Below are 24,497 nucleotides of genomic sequence, written 5' to 3' on the forward strand. Positions count from 1 at the left end.
AGGCACCCCTCTGCCTCATTGATTTTGTTGCTATGTTATTTGTAGTATAGCTATTCATAATTATTCAATCCTCATTGAAGATACACTTTATACATTAAAAAAAATTTTTTTTACGTTTGCCTGTGTCTTTATTTCCAGCATTTGAGGTTTGCTTTGTGATTCATGTAGTTTTCTCTTCTTCTTCATTTTTTTTTTGGATAGGGGATAGGGGCAGAGAGAGATTCTTAAGCAGTCTCCATGCCCAACCCAGAGCCCAACGAGGGCTTCTTTCCCACGACTGTGAGATCATGACCTGAACCGAAATCAAGAGTTGGACACTCATTCAAACCCTTTTTTCTTTTTAAGTTTTATTTATTTTTATTTTTTAAGTTTTTACTTATTATGCAGTAGTCTCTGCACCCAATGTGGAGCTCGAATTCATGACCCTGAGATCAGGAGTTGCATGTTCCACCACCTGAGCCAGCTAGGTGCCCCAATGTTCTCTTCTTTTCAGTTGGATTATGGCTCTTTATGTTTATTGATTGGAAAGATGTTTGGTCTTGTTAACCATGACAGAGCCGATATAATTTTTTCTCCCTTCATTTAAATCATGATGGATTTGTGTTTTCTTTGCTTCATTTGAATTGTGTTTTCTTTGACCTAATTGTGAATGCTTTTATTATTATTTTTGTTTTTCTTGTGGACGCTATTATACCTATAATTTTACACAGCATACTTAATCCTCTATTTCTTTAGATTACATTTATTTTATTTTATTTTATTTTATTTTATTTTATTTTATTTTATTTTATTTTATTTTATTTTATTTTTAAGTTTATTTATTTTGAGAGAGAGAGAACCAGCGGAAGAAGGGCAGAGGGGGGATAGAAGATCTGAACTGGGTTCCACACTGACAGCAGGGAGCCCAATGCAGGGCTCAAACTCATGAACTGTGAGATCATGACCTGAGCCAAAGTTGGACGCTCAGCTGACTGAGTCACCCAGGCAGCCCTTTAGATAGCATTTCTTTAGATAGTGATATTCCCACTGAGCAATATTAAAATTGAATTTCTACTTTCTTCTACTTTCCCTTCACCATGCAGTTTTGTTTCATTTTATTTTTAGTTTGAGTGCTTTAAACTTACTTTGGATCTTTCAACTTTCAGACTTTTTAAACTTTCATTTACCTTTTCCATTTCTTCCCCTTTTCTTCCATCTCTTCTAATAGTTAATAACATTGCATTGCATTTCATGACTACAGTCCCTGCAGTTGTTTTAAATATATTCCTAGAGCTGAGTCAGTTTGTTGCTTACTGTCTGTACCTTTGGTACCATTTTTCCATCCATCTGTAGTTACTTATATTTCATCCTTTAATAAAAATTTCCATAGAAAGGATGAAGAGGATGCATTACATTTGAACAACAGTTTAGTTGGGTATAAAATTCTTTGCACTTTGGTTTCCTTAAGTCTTTATAGGCATTGCTCCTCTGATTTCTGTGTTAAATGTTGGCACGTGGAAGTTTGAAGTTGGCCAGGTTATTTTTCTTTGTATAAATGAATTGATCCTTTTGACTAGATGCCAAAAGGATTTTTTAAGTCTTCAAATTCACTAACTTCACTGGGATGTGTAGAAATGGTTGAATTTTTACAATCGATAGATTTAAATCTTTTATTTCTGGAAAAATTTTTGAGTTATATCTCTAATTTCTTTCTGTGTTTGTTGTTGTCTTACTCAAAAAAGTTACCTTTATGTTAGATCTACTTTGTCTTCTGTACTTATTTTTAATTCTTATCAACTCTTATCAATTTCTAGTTCATTTTGTCCATCTTCTCAGACCTATCCTCTAAGCTTCTCACTGGATTGTTAGTGGTGTCTATTCTGCCTTGGGCTCCTGGCAGTTTTCTTTGATGGAATGGTTTTAGAAAGCCTGTACTTTTAGCTAGCTCAAGGCTTTTAGGTTCCAACTGGCATTCTGGTAACAAATAGCTAGGGCTGTAAAAAGAAATCTTAGAAAGAAGGGACAGATGCTTTTCACCATCTGCCAATTTTGCTGTTTATTCCTGTTCCTTCTTTATTAATGCCAGATAATCAGAATTCCCTTTTGAGGTTTTGCTTTTTTCCTCTCCACTCATTTCACTTCCTTGCAGAAATCCTTTTTACTTTAATTTGAATGAGTATTGTTATGCATGTTTTTAATTTGTGGATTTAAAAATATTTGGGGGATTATTTGGTTCTGTTATATGGAAGAAGGATTATGAAATTGTCTCCTTGCTCCCAGAGCAGAAGCAAGCGTTCTCTCCCTAGGGAAGAATTAGTAGTAGATCCTGTGTAAATGGTTTATTGGGCTTTGTGATATTTAATTAAATGCAAATATTAGGTGACAGTTGAAATATGTAAAGCAGAGGAATACACAGATTTGGAGGATCTTTGGAAGTGCCCTTTATTTTCCACCCCTTTTACGCCCTATGTAGGTATGGTAGGTTTTTCTTTGGTTAGTGCACCTCTTAGGGTATGAGTATTCTCTTTAAGTCCTATCTGTTATAGGGTAGATTTTGCTACCATGCTGAGAGCATGCTGGTAATTAAAAATTTGAGGAGCGCTGCTGACTATGTTGAAATCATCCCCTTGATCCACTTGGTTCTTTGGAAATAGTAAGGGATGCTAAATGTCACTTTGGACCTTTAGGGTAACATAGTTCAAAGAAATGGTGGCCACAGGGCTTAAGAGCTTGGGTAACTGACTTTGCCCACCTAATTTCTTATCATTAAGCTGTTTTCCTCAGTCAGTGTGCATCAGGGTATTACTCCATAGTATATTCTCTATTTGTCTGGGATTTATGGCATGTGGGAAAAGGAAAATGCCATTCTTCTGGAGACACCAACTGGAATCTTCGATTTACAAGACCGTGATTCTCACTTATCGTTGCATTCTGTAGGGTTTATCATGTGCAGTTTGGCCAGAGCAGTGCATGGTAGCAGTGTGTGCCATTGCTGATCTCTTACTTGGGGCCAGGAGCTGTGCTGAGTGCTTGTATGTCACCCATCTTATTTTTATTAGGGTGACTACATACTGCTTTTTATTATGATCCCCAGTTTACTGACCAGAGAACCGAGGCTCACGTGACAGGTTGTAGAGTTGGAATTTAAATTCAGCACTTTCTGGTTCAAAAGCCCCTGCCTTTAATGACTGTATTACTATCTCTCAGGGGGAGTGCTTAACTTTGGAAGCCCTTTAAAGCTAAACAAGAGTACAGCATTATAGGCAAACAGACTAAAAATTCTCATTATACATCATTTAATGCAGGTTAATTCTGTATTTGAATAAGATTTTTTTTCAGTTTATTTATTTATTTTGACAGAGAGTGTGAGCAGGGAAGGGGCAGAGAGAGAGAGAGGGAGAGAGAGGGAGAGAGAGAATCCAGAGCAGGCTCCGTGCTGTTAGCACGGAGCCCGACACAGGGCTCGATCTCATAGAACATGAGATTGTGACCTGAGCCGAAATCAAGAGTCCAGGGCTTAACCGACTGAGCCACGCAGGTGCCCTGTATTTGAATAAGTAAAACAGACTTTCACTTTTGACTTGTTCTTCCCCTCACATAACCTAGAGAATCAGATTATGAAATGAGAAGAGGTAGGGGAGTGAATATTGTTTTCCACTAATAATTCCATACATGGTTAATTGGATTTTGCTTGAATGTTCTTCCTTTTCCTGACAGGTAAAACCTTCAGGCCTTTAATATCAAAATGGGAGTCTTTATCCTGAATAAAATCATTCTGTGATAGGAATCATAATGAGTGACACAGAATGGATTAAAAAATGGCATCTTCTAGGGGCACTTGTACCCCAGTGTTTATAGCAGCACTTTCAACAATAGCCAAATTATGGAAAGAGTCTAAATGTCCACCAACTGATGAATGGATAAAGAAATTGTGGTTTATATACACAATGGAATACTATGTGGCAATGAGAAAGAATGAAATATGGCCTTTTGTAGCAACGTGGATGGAACAGGAGAGTGTTACGCTAAGTGAAATAAGCCATACAGAGAAAGACAGATACCATATGTTTTCACTCTTATGTGGATCCTGAGAAACTTAACAGAAGACCATGGGGGAGGGGAAGGAAAAAGAAAACGGTTAGAGAGGGAGGGAGCCAAAACATAAGAGACTCTTAAAAACTGAGAACAAACTGAGGGTTATTGGGGGGTGGGAGGGAGGGGAGGGTGGGTGATGGGAACTGAGGAGGGCACCTGTTGGGATGAGCACTGGGTGTTGTATGGAAACCAATTTGACAATAAGTTTCATATTTATTTTTTTTAATTTTTTTTTTCAACGTTTATTTATTTTTGGGACAGAGAGAGACAGAGCATGAATGGGGGAGGGGCAGAGAGAGAGGGAGACACAGAATCGGAAACAGGCTCCAGGCTCTGAGCCATCAGCCCAGAGCCTGACGCGGGGCTCGAACTCACGGACCGCGAGATCGTGACCTGGCTGAAGTCGGACGCTTAACCGACTGCGCCACCCAGGCGCCCCATAAGTTTCATATTTAAAAAAATGGCATCTTCTGTATTTATCACTAACTTGGAAATCCACTCTTCTGTCAGTTGGGTGATCTGAAAAACATGGCTCAGCTAATATCAGATTGGATTTTCTGGATATGGGTAATAAAATTGAATATTTGTTTATGTGGCTACAATGGGTACTGCCCTATGAATTCTATAAATTTGTAGTTAATGTGCCATTACCTTAGAGTCTTACCGAGTATTTCTGCTTTCTGGACACATGAGAGACAGACCCTCGTATTGTTAGCGATTGCCTTCATAAAAATTGGAAAACAAGCAAAAGGAAAAAAAGTTTATCGTCCTCTCAGAACAGGTTTGCCTTCCACTTAGCACAATTAGGTGTGCACTTTCCCTGTGGTATGAAGACAGAGCCCTGCAGGTCTGCACTTAGGCCTGTGGCCAAATCTGCCTCCCTGTGCCCCGAGGAGGTCCGCTTTCTGTTCCTCATGGCCGTGCTGGGCAACAGCGAGAAGACCCACAGCAGGCAAGACAGTCTTTCCTGTTTCACTCTAGATGTCAAAAAACAGTCTTTTATCCTTTTCTGTCTTCTCTGGGAAATGGGATGGGGAAGTTTTTCATTTCTGCCAGTGCTTTTGCTTAAGACACACTTGGAAGTTATTTTTCCATAGTCTTGGGGTCGATGCCTTAGTTTGCAACCCAGTCACCAAACAAAAGGAGTGGTGACACTGGAAAAGTAACCCATAAGATTGGGATCCAGGTAGTGAGATCCAGGGCACTAGGTTGAAGGGAAATTATTCCCGTGCTATTTTGGAGGGTCTTGTCCTGAGGACAATTAAACAGTCCAGACAGGTCACTGGGTGAGACCAATTTCCTGGTTTGTTTATTTGAGCCTGATTGTTTTTCACTGTTGAGCAGCAGTTCACGGTCCTGCTACACCATTCCCCAGCTCTCTGGAAAGCAGTCCCTTTCATATTTGATTTCTCCAGGCTTCCCTAAGGATCCTAGCTTTGTCTTCATCTGGCTGGATTGCTCTGGTCTCTCTCTGTCTCAGGTCCGGGGTAGAGGGCAGTGCCACTAATCAGTTTCAGCTCCATCTCATGCAGGCATTTGGCTTTATGTCCCGAGTTGCCCTGCAAGCCGAGAAGATGAATCACCACCCGGAATGGTTCAATGTGTATAACAAGGTAACTAAATTGCCTTATTTGGGGATCACCTTAGCTATGGGGTTCAGGAAACTTCATTCTTCCTTGTCATCCTCTGCAGCCAAGTGTCATTGTGCTTTATGAAAGTGTTCTTTCTCATTCTTTTGCTGAGAATCCCTGGGTATTATTGCAAATTAGTAACAAATTTTCATATCTGCTCAAGAGAGCAATGACAAAGCTCTATTTTCATGCTTGTCTTCTATTGAAACTAATAGGAGTGAGCTGGGCCAAGTTGGGCTTCTGGATTACACTTGAAAATCAGCCAGGCAGATAAATTTGTGAAAGAAATGGTAGCAAATAAGAAAGATAGGGCCTCGTTTGTCTTATTGAAATAAATATGCTCAAGAACTGTGCTTTAAATAATAACTGTTTATTAAATTCTGTATTCTAAGTGGGAACTGGGTTTCTAAAGACAAAGAGCAGGTGAAAAAGATTTTATGTAGTTTTTTAGGGGCCACAGTAGGGACAATCATGGTACCCCCCGAAAAATGTCCTTGCCTTTATGGCCATGACATTTGGAATATCTTACCATCTAGATTTCTATGCAGTTCTGTTTTCTCTTTAAAAGTCCTCTTTGAAAAAAGAGAAAATTTCCTGATGTACTTGGGATTTATTAGAATAATTCAGAACATGCAGGTACCACGATAAACTTTTCTTTCCTAGTTTCCTCTCTTTGTCCATAATTTTGCTTTTGCTTTTTAATTTATTTTTCAAGAAGTGACAGTCTGTTCCTCCACCCCACCCCCACCCCACTTCTCTAATTTGGAAATGGGCTTTTCTGAACGTGGTTGCTAAGATATTACATTTGATAGCTTGGTTTTTCTCAGTGGCCTGAAAATAGTCATGTAATTAAAGTAATGGGAGTTAAAATGGAACCTTAGTCTCTCTCTCTCTCTCTTTTTTTTTTTTTTTTGAGAGACAAGATTTGAGATGCTGGCAGCTGAATTGCCCTTCATATGAGAGGACCTTTTTATCCCTGGGCGGCTGCTGGGCCCAGCCTGAAGCAGACTCTGTCCCTGGAGTTTACTGGGTTTTGGAAATGCTGTGATGATTTGTAATGTAATATTTTGTAAATCATTTAACCTCCCTAATTCTCAAATGTGAATGTGAATAATAGATTGATTTCTGAACCACCAAAGATGAGTACCATGAATTGCAAGCTACAGGTTTTAAAAACTACCTTTGTGTCTCTTAGGTGCAGATAACCCTAACCTCGCATGACTATGGTGGACTGACCAAGAGAGATGTGAAACTGGCCAAGTTTATTGAAAAAGCAGCCGCTTCTGTGTGATTTCTTCCAAAATGCATGTCAAACCCTGTACACATCTTAGTTGTCATGTATGTTGAAGGCAGTTTACGTGAACAAATTAAGTTGTAAATTTAAGCTCACCTTTTGCACAGTCTTGTACAATCAGTGCTTAATTACAAAATGATTTAAACTTGAGCCTGAGGTATTTTTCATTATTTCTAATTGTAAACATGAGGCAAACCAACCAAGGTAATTATATTCATAATAGTCAAAGAGAAAAATAGCATTCATTCTCTGTTTTGTTTTGTTTTTATTTTTGAGAAAGAGAGAGAGAGAGAGCGCACGCATGAGCAAGTGGAGGAGGGAGAGAGGGAGACATGGAATTTGAAGCAGGCTCCAGGCTCCGTGCTGTCACTGCAAAGCCCCATATGGGGCTAGAACTCATGAACTGTGACATCATGATGTGACATGAAGTGGGATGCTTAACCTACTGAGCCACCCAGGCACTGGAGAAATAGCATTCTTGAAGACCAGAAATTGGGATGGGGGGTATTCACACATTTTATAACCCAGAAATCCAACTGATTATGGTGACTTTGCCAATGCACTGTGTTGGAGGGTAGTTGTACGGTAGAAAAACAGTGAACCCTGTAGGTAAAGGATTTTAACTGCATACAATAATTCTTATGATGCCAAAGTTGATTTGGATTTTAGCTGCTATTATACCTATGTAATTAATTAGGTTACAGAAGTCACGAAAATTGGGTAAGCTTTCTTGTGTTTTATCATTTTCAGACAGGGAGTTGAAGAAGAGGACAAGTGTCTTATCCATGGCTTCTGGCAACATGGGGCGGTATAAGGACTCACTGTCACAGTGACCAACTTGCCAGGTCATTATTTGACTTATTGAGTGAAGGAGGAACCAAGGTCATTTTTAAAAATCATTTGCCATTTGTGACTCCTGAACTGAGGGTCTGTAGCCACTGAGTTAGAAGTTACTGAGCTTTTATCTAATGATAAGCTCTGTTTGTTTTGTGTGTCACTGACAGGAGTAAAATGGAATATAAAGTAACCTATTATTTAAAAATTGCAATAATAGTGTTCTGTGAAGGAACTCAGGAATGTACCTATTAATCAGATTAGAATGTAGATTAAAATAATTTATATATAGGGGCGCCTAATCATCCAACTGTTGGTTTTTGGCTCAGCTCATGATCACGGTTTGTGAGTTTGAGCCCTGCACTGGGGATTCTCTCCCCACCCCCCAAAATAAATAAATAAGCTTAAAAAGTATATATATATAATACATATATATATATAATTTATTATACATATATAATTTAATATATAATTGTATATTATAATATATATAATTTTTTATATATAAAAAAGAACGTATATATCTATATATATGCCTATAAATATTTGTCATTTGAATATATATATATCTGTCCAAGGAACATGTGTTCATCCCTTGAAGCATTATGGTAGTAGGATTTAACAGGGATAATCTTTGTAATCCACCTCATTTCAGAGACCAGAAAAATCAGTATGCTACGATAAGCAAACCTTCCCCTCCTCACCCAACCCTGGCCCCAGTCAGAGAAACCACATGAGAACAGGACAAGGAGGCTGAGCTCTGGAAAGCCAGTTTTTGGCTAGGTCTCTTGGCCTGGGTGAGACAGGTATTGTCAGTTCGCCCTGTGGATATGGAGTGTGCGGGGAAGGAAGAGAAATAAGGGCCACCCAGGTTCTGTGGCTGCTGAGAGATTCTGCTTCTTAGAATGTTTTTTAGAGGAAAAGGCAAAGCTGTTGGTTTTTTTAGATTTTATTTTTTAAGTTATCTTTACACCCAACATTGGGCTCAAACTCACAACCTCAGATTAAGAGTCACGTGCTCTACCGACTGAGTCAGCAGGGTGCCCTAAAGCTATGTTTTTTGTAAAGTCTTTCCTATATTGTAGATTGAGGAACTTTTATACATTTTATTATCAAAGATTTTTAGCTCAGTGCTTCAGTTTTTTCACATGAATTTTTAAACATGAAAAAATTTAAGCATATTTAAAAATAAAGTGAATCGTACATTGAACCCTTATGTACTCAGATTTAACAGTTACCAAGAATTTACATCAGTTACTTCATATAATTCTCCATTTCTCTCTTCTTTGCTAAAAAGCTTTAAAATAGCTTAAAAACTAGGGATGCCTGGGTGGCTCAGTCAGTTGAACATCCGACTTCAGTTCAGGTCATGATCTCTTGGTTCATGAGTTTGAGCCCCGCGTCAGGCCCTGTGCTGACAGCTTGGACCCTGGAGCCTGCTTCGGATTCTGTCTTCTTCTCTCTCTGCCCTTTCTCTGTTCACACTCTGTCTCTCTCTCTCTCTCTCTCTCAAAAATAAACATTAAAAAAATTAAGAAAAAATGCTTAGAAACTTAGTCTCAGCATGTCATTTTACCCTCACATCCTTCATAAATATCTCTAGAAAATATGGTCATTTTCTTGTATAAACCATAATGCTACTATTATACCGAACAATATAAACCACAATTTCTTTAAAAAAAATTTTTTTTTCAACGTTTATTTATTTTTGGGACAGAGAGAGACAGAGCATGAACGGGGGAGGGGCAGAGAGAGAGGGAGACACAGAATCGGAAACAGGCTCCGGGCTCTGAGCCATCAGCCCAGAGCCTGACGCGGGGCTCGAACTCACGGACCGCAAGATCGTGACCTGGCTGAAGTCGGACGCTTAACCGACTGCGCCACCCAGGCGCCCTTAAACCACAATTTCTTGATATCAGCCAGTACCCAGGCAAAATCAAATTTCCTGGAAGGTCAGGAATGCCTTTGGACAGTAATTTTGTTCTAATTAGGATCCATGTGAGTCTACCCATCATATCTGCTCTATTTATTCTTTCAATCTAGAGCCAGCAAGCTCCCCTTCTTTCCCTGTTAGCCCCATGTCATTGACTTATTGTGTAAGTGGGGTCAGGTGTCCTGTAGAGGATCCCACCTTCTGAATTTGTTCCTTTTGGTGTCATTTAACTTGTTTCACTGTACCCTGAATGGAAACTTATCCCCTTATTTTGAATGCAAGCCTGAGGGGCTCAACTTGTTGGCTGTTAACATACACCACATATTAACACAGTGGAGGGAGCAGGATATGGCTTGTAATTGCAGTGGTGAAGACCCGAGAATGCATCTACTAATTAGCAGCTACATGAGGGTTTGACATAAGGTCCTTGTTAAGGGTTGTTGCGTCCGCTGGAACTCACAAACTTTACTGTAGAGAATTAGAGATCTCATATGAGAAGGCTGTAGAAATACTCATTGTGGTAAATTCCAACAGAATGAATCCCCAGACATTCTTCAAGTAACTGACATGTCAGCCTAAAAAGACACTGTCCGAGTTGGAGGCCCCCAAATTCCCTTTTGTTCCAAACCTTTGTGTGATGGCAGTGGTTTCTCTGATACGGTAAACTTTGGTTTCCCTCCATTTTCTTTCTAAGTGATCTCTGGAGCCCAGAGGAGTTAGAGACATGAACTACGACCCCTTGTATGACTTCCATAGATAACAAACCAGGTGCCAGCATGTTTGACAGTTCCTTTCATAAACTGAAGTTAATGAAAGTCGTGAAAATAATGGTTACTTTCTGGTGTTGGTAGGAGTTAGGAGACCTTTGGCTCAACAGAATAAGCATGATTCTTCATGTTTTTGCTCTAGACAGAAAGCAGCAGCAGGTATATTGTATTTGGACACAAACCTGACTCCCGTTAGAGTGTTGAAGGATTGCAGGACTCATAGAGGTACGGGACAAGTCTATCTGCTTTCTCATCCAATGTTCAAAAATAAGCTGGTTGAACTCTGTAACTTACAGTTTTGTGAATTTCCTACAAAACAGCAAGGGCTGTAAAAGGGTGTAGCTAGAATATGTGAACTTTTTGTTTCAGTGCCAGTTACTTGGGACGATTAAAGGAATGACTCTTGGCCAGAAGACTTGAGTCCCCAAGCTGCCATGCTCAGCTTGTTGTGTCCCCAAGTGGGGCCAAGTGTGGATTGCTTCCAAAAGGGTAGAAGAGGTGGCCCTTTGGCTTCTTGTTCCAGGGTTCCCGTCCTGTCCACCTGTCCATGAGAAAATATGGATGATTTCAGTGGACCCTGGATGAGCTTGTCGCCTCTGATTCTCTTCACCGGGAGTTCCATTCCCGGACTAGATGTCTTCATCAGTGACTTCAGAAACCACATTCAGATGGGCTTAGCTGTGCTGATATGGTATACTAAGAACAACTGGCCTTTTCTCTGCTGCTTCCAGCTGGCCAACTTTCTTCACCCCTGCAAGCATTGTGAAAGATTTCTTTACATTCTTTTTTTTTTTTCTTTTTTTTCAACGTTTTTTTTATTTTATTTTGTTTTTGGGACAGAGAGAGACAGAGCATGAACGGGGGAGGGGCAGAGAGAGAGGGAGACACAGAATCGGAAACAGGCTCCAGGCTCTGAGCCATCAGCCCAGAGCCCGACGCGGGGCTCGAACCCACGGACCGTGAGATCGTGACCTGGCTGAAGTCGGACGCTTAACCGACTGCGCCACCCAGGCGCCCCTACATTCTTAATCTCCTCTCTATTTCTCCCCCAAAGTGTGCTTTGATGCTTAAAGAGGGAAGACATGGAGGTATGTATACCTTTGGGGTTCCCGGGGATGGACTTGCACCATGCTCAGCTACTTGAGTGAGCATGAGGATCCCTGATGCCATCCATCTGTATACTCATACAGCACACACCTGCAAAGGGCCTTCTGTGTGCCCCAGGTGGAGTGGGCGCATTGATGTATTGGGGGAAGGTGGAAACAGATTCAGGTGGAGAACTGTTTCAGACTGTCTCCCAGCAGCTGCTCCAGGAGACCACTGTGGGAATGTCAGCCACAAGCCCAGAAGAATTTAGGGGGCATATGACCAAAGAAGGCCGTAGGGGGTATAGGAAGAGCTGATCCCTGAGGGAGAGAATGTAGAGAAAGAAGCTGAAGTATGAATCTTGGGGACATTAATCAGAGTGGTTCTTCATGCTTCACTGTTGATGATTTTAAATGGAGAAACTGAATAAATCAGATGTTATTTCCCAGTTCAGTGTATTGGTTGCCTCTAAGAGTATTTTCCTAACAGGAACAGTCATATACACTTGTTTTAGAATGCCTGTGACAACAAAGGCATTGCGGTAGTTACTTCCTTTTCTTAGCGATCAAGAACTTACATTTGCACAAATTTGATCAATTTAGCCACTAAGGATTTAGTGCAGCACAGGGCTCCTCAGATCACTCTGTCTAGATTTGCCTTGGAAACCAAAGGGGTTAGGTAGGAGTATGAAAGTATGGTGAATATATTAATCCCAAGAATTGAACCGAGCAAAAACCCTATTGCTCATGCACATAAAGTATCTCTACCCCACAGGCTTATCCCCTAAACTCTGTTTAGGAGGATCGTATGCACACAATTACATCCCCCCAATTAGCTAGTGCTGGGCATGGCTAACCTTCTCTGTTTCTACGTTTTCTTGTGTTCTAGCCCCAAACCCATCAAAATCTTTTCTGTCATTCCTGGTGTCTCCAGTCCAGTCTTGTGCCCTAGAGTTATGCTATTGGCTTCTAGAACTCAGAGAACTTTGTTTTTCCCTCTTATATGACCCTTATCTCTTTCTAACACATTAAGGGACTTTGTCTATCCGATGGGGATACTTCTGAAGAAGGAAGGGCTTTTGTCTGCTTTAGCTCTAGCATCTGTCTCTCACCTTTAGCCTGGAGCTTTATAGTTCCTGTGTACTCATAACCCTTTGGCTGACCTGAGGTGCTTAGTCTCCCAGGGAAGACAAGCTGTCTGCGTGGGTCAGATGGGGAAGATTTTACTCCAGGGAACTGCAGACTACCACTATACTGGAATGCCCAAGAGTGACCTCATAAAGCAAGGGTTCCTTTTGTGGGCCCTGCTCTGTGGCCTCTCGGGATCTAGATGCCAAGGAGATCTCTAAGCATAGATTTTCTGTTGGATGATTAAAGCAAAGAATAAAAATGGAAAATTTTTTGGGGAAAATGCCTCAACAGTTTCATTACCAGAAGGACACAAGAGTCATTTCAAGCTCCCTGTTGGATAATGCCTCAAAGCTATTCTATTCGAGATTCGGGAGCTTTCAGTAAATATTCTTTATTTCTCTGGCTTGTTAAGAAATGTGCAAATGGCAGTTTGGGGGCAGGGTGTCAATGTTCTCTTAGCCTCTTCCCGTACACGCTCCTCCGCTGCCCAAAACAAGGTGCATGCCCTTGAGAATCTGCCTTCTGTGGCTGGTAAGGTTGGTGGAGGCTTAGCCAAACCCTTTGCTTCCTTGGCCTTAAATTATGACTGGCTATTTAAGTCAACATTCAGTTGTGCTCTTATTTGACCCGTACACTGAATTTGACTCTCTGTTGCCCTTTTTTACTTTTTACCTTTTTGTCATTTTTACTTTGCTTTTATTAGCTACTGTGTTAGAAAATTTGAAGATTTTTTTGGGGAATAATAGACCTGATCTCACATTAGACAGTGAAATCATACATCTTGTTTTTATAGACTATAATAGTATATATATTCTGTATTTATTTACTCTTACGAGAGTGTATTCATTTGATACATATAATGGGAAAAAGTGATACATACTCTTTGAGAAAAATTGCAAAGCACAGATAAATATAAATAACCAAGAAAAAGAATTACCTGTAAGCTCACTTTCCATAGGCAGATACTAGTGACATTTTGGCATGTTTCCTACTCAGTTTTTTCTACCTATTTTTGTACATTTGAGATAATTCTGAGTATACAGAGTTGTGTATCTTGTTTTTGTCTTTTGCTATACAGTGGATCATCATTTTTTCAAATCATCAAAAATGCACAGATATATTTTAGTATCTATATAATATTCCATGAGATGGATATGCCATAGTGTACTTAACTAGTCTTTTTTGCTAGACTTTTTAAATTGTTTTCAAGTTCTCACTACTATAAATAATGCTGGGATGCACGTGTTTGGCCATAGTCACCTCATTCCAGATTGTATTCTCTTAGGGTAGGGAGGTTCCTTATATCAGAGGATACACTCAGTGCTAAGGCTTTTCAGAGGAGCTGGCCAATTTACATTCCTCCTGGCATTTTATGAGAATGCCTCATCACACTACACTATTGTCAGCATTAAATGCTGTTACGTTTAAGTCTTTGCCAACTTTATAAGCGAAAATGGTGGTTTCACCTAATTTGCATTCCGTTGGTTGGTAATGCTACTGAATGTTCATTACCATTTATATTTATTTCATAAATTGATTGTGTGTTTGCCTGTTTTTTCCTAGAGTGTCCAGTTTTTTTTTTTTTATCATTAATTTGTGTGTACTTGTCTGGGTGATTATTGGATTACCAGTTTTTCCTACTAGACTGAGAGGATTGAGGTTTGCTCACCTTATATGCACAGTGTCTGCTATATTGCCTGGCATGTAGTACTCATTCGATAAGAATTTGTTGAATGAGTAAATGAAGATGATGCTTTGTTTTGCTTGAGAAGTAGTGGTAACTCCCCCCTCCTCCCCCCCCCTCCCCCACCGAGGTCTAAAGTGAAGGTACTAAATAACTGAGTGGGGACAGAACAATTTAGGGATCATTATACATATTTCAGTGGTTATTCAGTTAGTGTTGTGTTGCAATTTTTAAATAATATTTATCTAAGTAATCTCGACACCCAACATGGGGCTCGAACTCATGACCCTGATCAAGAGTCAGTGCTCTTCCAACTGAGCCAGCCAGGAGTCTCACATTGTGTTGCAATGTGAAAGTGTATTTACATTAAAAATATATATATTTTTTACATTTTATTTATTTTTGAGAGAGCGCACAAGTAGGGGAGAGGCAGAGAGAGAGGGAGACACAGAATCTGAAGCAGGCTCCAGGTTCTGAGCTGTCAGCACAGAGCCCGACATGGGGCTCAAACTCACAAACCATGAGATCATGACCTGAGCTGAAGTCGGACGCTTAACCGACTGAGCCACCCAGGTGCCCCAGTATATTTAAATTTACATTCACAGAGAGGATAGAGCAGACCCTCATCCCTACAAAAATGTGTGATGTTTGGGATCTAGTTCTGTTGTAAGATAATCATACCTCTGCTTCAACTTTTTGACAGAAGAAAAGATGCTCAATGTCAGGAATTTGTGAAGAGAGTCATAATGAGTCATCTCTTTAAGATAATTATGATTAGTATCGTCTCCGTGAATGCCTTTTTTGTGGTCTTGTCGACTGATTATAATACAAGATACAACTTATTCACACTTTGTGAGGTAAGCAGACAAAAATGGATCCATTTTCTTCTGTTTCACCTGTTTTATTTTTGAAAATGTTATGTTTGAGGCATTTTGTTCAAGAAAATTTTCCATAGAAAAATTCTAAGGGCTTTAAAAATCTACGGTAAAATCGGGGAAGAAGGTGGCAACAGTAGCAGTGGTGACAGTGTTTTTTAATCTCCCTGAGTTTCCTCTTGAAAGCAGAGCAATTTGAGAGCAGAGCTAAAAACCGACGGGAAGCATTGAAACCCAAACTAGTTAAAAAGATATCTTTACTAAGAGCCATAACTGCACAGTGTTAGCCTCTGAAGGAGACAAAGCAGAGGGCATTCAATAAATATCCGCTGAAAGGTATGGTGGGCTGATGTGAGAATAGCCCTTGATGGTGGGAAGGGCATTGCTCATTCCAGTACTGGCTTAGTGCAAGAAGTTCTTGATAGTTTTCAGAGTGCCTAGAACAGTCTGGATCTTGTAAACTTTGAAGACTGACCATCCAGGGCTCCCTTCAGGGCCGGCACTCTCCCACCCCCTGCCCACCTAGCAGAAATATTGGGAGTGGAATAAAAATTGAGCAGGGTAGGGGCCCAGAGATGAAGGAGGAAAAGGTCCAGATAAAATTGGAGGAGGGAAACAGAACAAAGAAATCTTAAATAAGGCCACATCTTTAAAAAATTTTTTTAAGTTTATTTTTTATTTATTTTAAGAAAAAGTGTGAGTGGGGGAGGAGCAGAGAGAGAGGGAAATGGAGAATCCCAAGCAGGCTCTGCACTGTCAGCACAGAGTTCAATGTGGGGCTTGAACCCATGCAATTGTGAGATCATGACCTGAAGCTACCCCACCTTGAAACACAGCACAAAACAGGGAGCTACATGTAGTTAGAACCACACCTTCTAAAAGTACAGGAAGGGGCAGCTGGGTGGCTCAGTTGGTTAAACATCTGACTTCAGATCAGGTCATGATCTTGTGGTTGGTGGGTTTGAGGCCCACATCAGGCTCTCTGCTGTCAGTGCAGAATCTGCTTTAGATCCTCTGTCTCCCTTTTTTTGCCCCTCCTCTGCCTCGCACATGTGCTTTCTCTCTCTCTCTCTCTCTCTCTCTCAAAAATAAACATTAAAAAAAAAAAGTTCAGGAAAGAGTATAAAAGAGTATACTAGAAAGAGATTGAGGTAAAATCCCACAGAGAATTATTATGAAAGGAAAAAAGGGAATAAAGTGGAGAATAATACCCCTGTAGATAATGGAAGCCTACCACAAAGACATGTCCACAAAACAGAGAACTGTAGCATGTTATTTCAGAACTAGGTAAATGTTTAAGAAAATGATATGAGATAGGAAAGAACAGAGGCCAAGTGACAAAACTCAGGAAAGAATTAGAAATAGGGGCATCTGGGTGGCTCCGTCAGTTAAGTGTCCGACTTCAGCTCAGATATGATCTCATGGTTCGTGGGTTCTAGCCCTGCATCAGGCTCTGTGCTGACAGCTCAGAGCCTGGAGCCTGCTTCAGATTCTGTGTCTCCCTCTCTCTCTGCCCCTCCCCTGTTCACACTCTGTCTCTCAAAAGTAAACATTAAAAAAAAATTTTTTTTAAATAATTAGAAATAAAAGTCATTTCAAAAATGAAGATGTGGGGTGCCTGGGTGGCTCAGTTGGTTAAGTGTCAGACTCTTTTTTTTTTTTTAATATTTTTTTTAATGTTTATTCTTGAGAGAAAAAGAGGAAGCACGAGTCAGGGAGGGGCAGCGAGAGAGGGAGACACAGAATCTGAAGCAGGCTCCAGGCTCTGCGCTGTCAGCACAAAGCCCAATGCGGGGCTCAAACCCATGAAACGCAAGCGTCAACCTCTTGATTTTGGCTCAGGTCATGATCTCACAGGTTTAAGATCAAGCCCTGCATCGGGCTCCATACTGAGCATGGAGTCTGCTTGGGATTCTCCTCTCCTCTCCTCTCCTCTCCTCTCCTCTGCTCTCGCTTGCTTGTGTGTTTTCTCTCTTTCAAAGGAAAAAAAGTTGAAGATGCAACTAAGAGCAATTAGGCACAATAGGTAATAGCTTAAGTGAAATATTAGATTAATGGAAGAGATTTTTAAAAATCTATAAGAAATGAAGAGATAAAAAGGATTCAAGAGAAAATGATGAATACTGAAGATGTGGGAAGAAAAGATCCAACATAAATATAATAGGAGTCCCTGAATTTGAAACAAAAACAAAGGGACAGACCAAACACAAACCTGTAATTAAGAAAAGTTACCTGAAATAAAATAATTAAAATTATATATTGAAAGAGCACACTTTGAGAATATGGATTGAGAACAATAAACCCCAGGACTTTCTAGTAAAATTATTGGACTCTAAAGGAAAGAGGTAGAGGACATTGTGAGCATCCCAATTGGATAAGGAAAAGAAAATATTTGACAGACTTTTTTTCTGGTAATGCTTTCTGCTAAAGGAAATGGAGTAATATATTTAAGATACTTGAGGGAAGAAAATGTGAACCAAGAATTCTAGATGCTGTATAACTGACTTCCAAGTATCATGCACATGGAGAAACTGTCACCGATCATTAAAACAATTGGATGATACTGTTCCCTTGAGCTCTTCCTTTGGAATCTGGTGAAGAATAAGTTGCAGCCAACCAGAATGACTAGAGATGCATCAACATTAGGATGTGGATGAGCATTAAACATAATTGTTTGTAGAAATAATCATAATTGTGGGTTAACGAGAGATTCCAGCATATAATGAATCTGTCCTCTGGCAGGGAAGATACAGTATGACTAAATGGGGGGGGACTGGGGAGAGTTAATGCAAAAAAATTTAAAACCATTGTTAGAAGTCAGCTTAGTGGAGATACTAGTAGTCGTGTCATTTTGAGACTGTTGTGTGTGTAATACAGGATAAAACAGATGGGTAATTATTGGACAGTTTAGTTGTGTTGTCCTCTGTGTCATTTTTTTTAATGTTTTTTTTTTATTTTGAGAGAGAGAAAGCATGAGTGGGGGTGGGGCAGAGAGAGAGAGAGAGAAAGACAGACAGACAGAGGATCTGAAGCAGGTTCTATGCTGACAGCAGAGAACCTGAAACAGGGCTCAAACTCACGAACCATGAGATCATGATGTGAGCCCAAGTCGGATGCTTAACTGACTGAGCCATCCAGGCGCCCCTCCTTTGTGTTCTTGAGAACCAGTAATAATCATGGAAGAAAGGAGAAACATATAGACAAAACTAAGTAAAAACCATGTAGTTTCACATTTAAATTTGAAACATCAGTATAAATTACTAATGTATTTCGTCCTTACTCATGAAAGATCTAGAACATTGACCGCTAAACTGTTATGCATCCTTAGTGCCCACAATTTGATTTTGAAAGACCATTTCTTACTAAAACAAACAAACAAACAAAACAGATTAGAGATTCTTAGAGAAATGATTGACTGCAGGTCTAGGGCAAGAAATAGTTGGATCAGGAGTATCTTGTCATGCACATAGCAAGGAAGCTATCAAAGATTACTGGGGTCATGTCAAAAGGACTCATGAAACAACTTGAAGAAGAGGCTCCTACTGGACAAAGATGGGACACTTTGAGCTTCAATAAGGATAATAATTAAAATGGATTGAAACTCATCAAACAATCTATAAGTTTGCAATGATACCAAAACACTAATGTCACTTTGGAGGGTAATAAGGAACTAATCCTTTATCTCAAAAACTGTTAAATTAAGAGAAAGAATCATACATTAATAACCTTATATAAATCATATTACTGAGTAATATTACATAGTAAGGGGAAACTCTCTTTACAGAAAAATCCCAGGGGCACCTGGGTGGCTCAGTCGGTTAAGCGTCCAACTTCAGCTCAGGTTGTGATCTCATGTTCGTGGGTTTGAGCCCCACATCAGGCTCTGTGCTGACAGCTCAGAGCCTGGAGCCTGCTTCGGATTCTGTGTCTCCCTCTCTCTTTGCCCCTCCCCTGCTTGTGTTTTGTCTCTCTCTCAAAAATAAATAAACATTAAAATATTAAAATAAAAAATGTTTACAATAAAAAAGAAGTATCCCAGTTAATAAATGAAAAAAGAAATGATAGAATTAGGATATCACTATTTTCATCCCCCAGTGAAGTAATGGATCTAGGCCATGAGCATCAGTGGCTGCTGCCGTCATAAAAGGAGAGACAGCCAGACATTATATGCCTGCTGTGAAAGAACAGAACCTACAATCTTGCCAAAGAGATGAAACCTGAATCTGATCTAGCCTTTGGATCCAGCTGCCTGTTTCCGGGAAATAGAGGACAGAGGAGAATGCTGAGGTACACCATGAGTGTGCAGTCAGCAAAATCCAGACTGGTAAATTCTACCAGTCAGACTGCCTGGGTTCATCAACAAATAAAGTGTAAGGAAAGAGAAAAAGGAATGGAAGACTTAAAAGACCTATCAAAATTTTTAAAAACTTACAATTAAACTTGAAGAATTAGTTCCAGGGATGTATACATGGGTTCCTATCTATAGAGAAATGTAAGAAAGTGATTACTATGAAAATCAGGATAGTGGTGATGTAAACAAAGGACATGGTGAAACCCAGGAAAAGAGAGACTTTGGGAAATGAAGGCATTGACAAGTTCCCATGTGTATGGAAGGATTTAGAGAGCCATAAATGCCCAGGGCAGGACACATACTTAGAAAAGACTTGAGAAGATCCCAAGCTTTCACCTCTGGCTGATCTCTATGATCAGCACAAGTAGGAAATGAAGGCTAAGGTAGAGTTGAAAAATGGCTAAGCATTGATGGGGTCTTCCAACACAAAGTTAGTCTGCAAAGACTAGGAGAGTTTCTTTTTCTTTTCCCTCCCCCCTCTCTTTTCTTTCTTCTCTTTCCTTCCTTTCCTCTCTTTTTCTCCCTCCCTCTCTCTCTCTTTCCTTCCTTCCTTTTAAAAAAAATTTTAATGTTTATTTATTTTTGAGAGAGAGAGAACAAATGAATATGAAAGGGGGAGGAGGAGAGAGCGAGGGAGACACAGAATCTGAAGCAGGCTCCAGGCTCCAAGCTGTCAGCACAGAGCCCAACATGGGTCTCAAACCCACAAACCATGGGATGATGACCTGAGCTAAAGTTGGACACTTAACTGATCCACCAGTCACCTCGTTCCTTCCTTTCTTCCTTCTTTCCTTCCTCTCTCTCTCTTTCTCTCTCTCTTTCCTTCTCTCTCTGCCTTTCTCTTTCTTCCTTCCCTCCCCCCTCCCTCCTTCCTCTTCCCTTTCCTCCCCTCCCCTCCCCTCCCCTCCCCTCCCCTCCCCTCCCCTCCCCTCCCCTCCCCTCCCCTCCCCTCCCCTCTCCTCTCCTCTCCTCTCCTCTCCTCTCCTCTCCTCTCCTCTCCTCTCCTTTCCTTTCCTTTCCTCTCTTTTTCTCTTTCCTCACTCTATTTCTTCTGTTCGAGGCATTTAAGAAAATATCTCTTTAAACACTAGCTAAAGGGGGCGCCTGGGTGGCGCAGTCGGTTAAGCGTCTGACTTCAGCCAGGTCACGATCTCGCGGTCCGTGAGTTCAAGACCCGCGTCAGGCTCTGGGCTGATGGCTCAGAGCCTGGAGCCTGTTTCCGATTCTGTGTCTCCCTCTCTCTCTGCCCCTCCCCCGTTCATGCTCTGTCTCTCTCTGTCCCAAAAATAAATAAACGTTGAAAAAAATAAATAAACACTAGCTAAAGGAAGAGACTTCAAAGACCTACATGTGACAAAGAATACAGTGTTTTTTTAAGATTTTATTTTTAAGTAATCTCTTCACCCAACATGGGGCTTGAACACACAACCCTGAGATCAAGAGTTGCATGCCCTATCAATTGAGCCAGCCAGGCACCCCACAGAGAATACAGTTTTACAAAAACTTTTTAGAAAGGCCACTAAACAAATGACTGCTATCCACAGAAAGTAACAAATTCCGAGGAGAGGGAAGAATCTGATTTTTAGAGCTACTACACTGTAATATTTAAAATGTACAGTTTCAGGGGCGAGTGGCTCACTTGGTTAAGCATCCAACTTTGGCCAGATCATAATCTCTTGGTTCGTGAGTTTGAGCCCCACGTGGGACTCTGTGCTGACAGCTGGGAGTCTGGAGCCTGCTTTAGATTCTGTGTCTCCCTCTCTCTCTGCCCCTCCCCGTCTCATGCTCTGCCTCTCTCTCTCCCTCTCAAAAAATGAATAAACATTAAAAAAATTTTTTAAAAGTCTAGTTTCAAAAAAAATTAAGCATGCTAATAAACAAGCAGGTATGGCTTTATTTATTTACTTATTTTTAAATAATTTATTGTCGAGTTAGTTAACATACAGTGTATACATTGTAGTCTTGGCTTTGGGAGAGATTCCTGTGATTCATCATTTATATACAACATCTAGTGTTCATCCCAACAAGTGCCCTCCTCAATGCCCATCACCCATTTTCCCTGCCCCCACCCCCATCAATCCTCAGTTTGTTTTCTGTATTTAAGAGTGTCTCATGGTTTGCCTCCCTGTCTGTAACTTATTTTTCTTTCCCTTCCCCTATGGTCTTTTGTTAAGTTTCTCAAATTCCACATATGAGTGAAAACATATGATATTTTTTCTGACTGATTTACTTCACTTGGCATAATACCCTCCAGTTCCATCCATGTTAAGCAGGTATGACTTTTACACAGGAGAAATGAATAGAAACTGTCCCTGAGAAAGCACAGACACTGGAATTACTAGACAAAAAGTTTAATAAGTTCACTGTGTAAAATATGCCCAGGGAGCTAAAAGAAACCATGGGAAAAGAGCTAAACGTAACCAGGGGAACAATGTTTCAAGAAAGAGAGAATATTAATAAAGAGATAGAAATTATAAGAAGGAACCAAACAAATTCTGGAGTTGAAAAGTACATTAATTGAAAAATTCACTGGAGGGTGCCAGAGCAGATTTGAACAGGCAGAAGAAAAATCACTGAATTTGAAGACAAATCTATTTAACTTAGTCTGAGGAGCAGAAAGAATAAAGAATGAAGATAAATGAACAGAGTCTAATAGACGTGTGGGACACAAACATATCAACATACATAAATTAAGAGTTCCAGAAGAAGAAAGAGAAAGAGAATATTTGAAAAAATAATAGCTAAAAACTTCCCACATTTGATAAAGGATATATACATCCAAGAATCTATAAACTCCAAGGACAAACACAAAGAGTTCCACACTGAGACACATAATTGAGTCTCAAAAGCCAAGCACAAAAAGAATCTTGAAAGCACCAAGAGAGAAGCAACTTTTCACGTACAAGGAATTCTCAATAATATTAGCACCTGATTTCTCCCCAGAAACTGTGGAGGACAGAAGGAAGTGCCAAGACAGATTTAAAGTACTGAGAGAAAAATACTGTTGACCCAGAATTCAATATGCAGCAAACCTGTCTTTCAAAAAATGAAGGAGAAATTAAGACATTTCTAGATACACAAAAGCTTGTGGAATTTCTTCTACAAGAAATGCTAAAGTTTGCCCTGGGGTGCCTGGGTGACTGAGTTAGTTGAGCATGTGATTTCAGCTAGGGTCATGATCTCATGGTTCATGAGTTTGAGCCCTACATTGGGCTCACTGTTGTCAGCGCGGAGCCTGCTTCAGATCTTCTGTCCCCTCTGCCCCTCTCCCACTCACACTCTTTCTCTCAAAAATAAACATTTAAAAAAAGGTATTAAAAAAGAAGTGCTAAAGATAGTTCTTTAGGTGGAAATGAAACTAGACAGTAACTTGAATCCACTGATAGAAGTAACTACATAGGTAAATATAAAGGCCAATATTATTGTATTTTTGGTTTGTAACTAAATGTACTTATGTATGTGTGTGTGTGTATGCTTTGAAATACAAATGCATGGGGCGCCTGGGTGGCGCAGTCGGTTAAGCGTCCGACTTCAGCCAGGTCACGATCTCGCGGTCTGTGAGTTCGAGCCCCGCGTCGGGCTCTGGGCTGATGGCTCAGAGCCTGGAGCCTGTTTCCGATTCTGTGTCTCCCTCTCTCTCTGCCCTTCCCCCGTTCATGCTCTGTCTCTCTCTGTCCCAAAAATAAATAAACGTTAAAAAAAAAATTTGAAATACAAATGCATAAAACAGTTATAGTTAATGGGTGCACAATGTATAAAAATGTATTTTGTGGGGTGCCTGGGTGGCTCAGTCATTTAAGCATCCAACTTCAGCTCATGGTCATGATCTCATGGCTCGTGAGTTCGAGCCCTGCATCGGGTTCTGTGATGACAGCTCAGAGCCTGGAGCCTCTTCATATTCTGTGTCTCCCTCCCTCCCTCTCTGCTCCTCCCCCACTCACACTCTGTCTCTCTCTCTCAAAAATAATAAACATTTAAACAACTTAAAAATGTATCTTGTGACAACAAAAACATGGGGGAGGGATGGGGCTGTAAGGAAACAGAATTGTTATGTACTATTGAAGCTAAGGTTGTATTAACTAAAAATAGATTGTTACAAGTTTAAGAGCTTAATTTAATCATGAGAGTGACCACCAGAAAATAACTTAATAAATGTACACAAGAAGAAATAAGAGAGGAATCAAAATGGTACACTATAAAAAAAAAATCAAGCACAAAAGAAAGCAGTACTGGAGGAATTAAGGAACAAAAAAGGTATGACATATAGAAAACAAATAGAATGGCCGAGGTATTTCTTCTTTGTCAGTAATTACTTTAAATGCAGAGGAGTTGAGCTTTCCAATTAGGACAGAATGGGTTTTTGAAATCCAAATATATGCTATCTCCAAAAGATTAACTTGAGATTCAAAGATACAAATAGGTTGAAAGTAGGGGCGTCTGAGTGGCTCAGTTGGTTAAGCACCGGACTTCTTGTGGCTCATGAGGTTGAGCCCCACATTGGACTCTGTGCTGACAGCTCAGAGCCTGGAGCCTGCTTCAGATTCTGTGTCTCCCTCTCTCTCTCTGCCCCCTCCCCTGCTCATGCTTTATCTCTCTGAAAAATAAATGTTAAAAAAAAAAAAAAAGACAACCCAAATAAGTTGAAAGTAGAAGAATGAAGAAAGATAATCCATGCAGGTATAAATGAAAAGAGATCTGAGTTGGCTGTACTGATATCAGATAAAGTAGACATTAAGGCAAAACTGTTACAAGAAACAACATATTTGACAAAAAGGGTCAATTCATCAAGAAAATACAATAATTTTGCTTAACTGCATACAGAGCATTCTCCAGGATAG

General features: G+C 40.2%; 2 protein-coding genes and 1 long non-coding RNA gene across 8 annotated transcripts in view; 2 read left to right on the forward strand and 1 right to left on the reverse strand.

The window, feature by feature from the left end:
* PCBD2 (pterin-4 alpha-carbinolamine dehydratase 2) overlaps positions 1 to 24,497 on the forward strand; it is a 78,400-nt gene that overhangs the window by 43,126 nt on the left and 10,777 nt on the right. For 2 of the 5 annotated variants that reach the window (XM_023255395.2, XM_019832235.3), the window contains 2 exons: positions 5,607 to 5,687; positions 6,901 to 7,149. In XM_023255395.2, coding sequence (XP_023111163.2) covers positions 5,607 to 5,687; positions 6,901 to 6,996 — 177 coding nt within the window. In that variant the 3' untranslated portion in view covers positions 6,997 to 7,149. Of the gene's footprint in view, positions 1 to 5,591; positions 5,688 to 6,900; positions 7,150 to 7,749; positions 7,845 to 24,497 lie in introns of those variants that run through there. The other 3 variants (XM_023255386.2, XM_023255388.2, XM_045059113.1) reach the window with 3 other exon arrangements.
* On the reverse strand, positions 10,102 to 12,860 carry LOC109500629. Its single transcript, XR_002158302.2, has 2 exons — positions 12,731 to 12,860; positions 10,102 to 11,284 (listed from the first exon to the last, which is right to left on the reverse strand). It is a non-coding gene; the product is annotated as an uncharacterized LOC109500629 (long non-coding RNA).
* CATSPER3 (cation channel sperm associated 3) overlaps positions 12,854 to 24,497 on the forward strand; it is a 32,193-nt gene continuing 20,549 nt past the window's right edge. For both annotated transcript variants that reach the window (XM_023255379.2, XM_003980777.6), the window contains exons 1-2: positions 12,854 to 13,129; positions 15,137 to 15,290. In XM_023255379.2, coding sequence (XP_023111147.1) covers positions 13,008 to 13,129; positions 15,137 to 15,290 — 276 coding nt within the window. In that variant the 5' untranslated portion in view covers positions 12,854 to 13,007. The remainder of the gene's footprint in view (positions 13,130 to 15,136; positions 15,291 to 24,497) is intronic.

This window comes from Felis catus, chromosome A1 (genome assembly GCF_018350175.1).
Source record: "Felis catus isolate Fca126 chromosome A1, F.catus_Fca126_mat1.0, whole genome shotgun sequence".
Lineage (NCBI taxonomy): Eukaryota > Metazoa > Chordata > Mammalia > Carnivora > Felidae > Felis > Felis catus.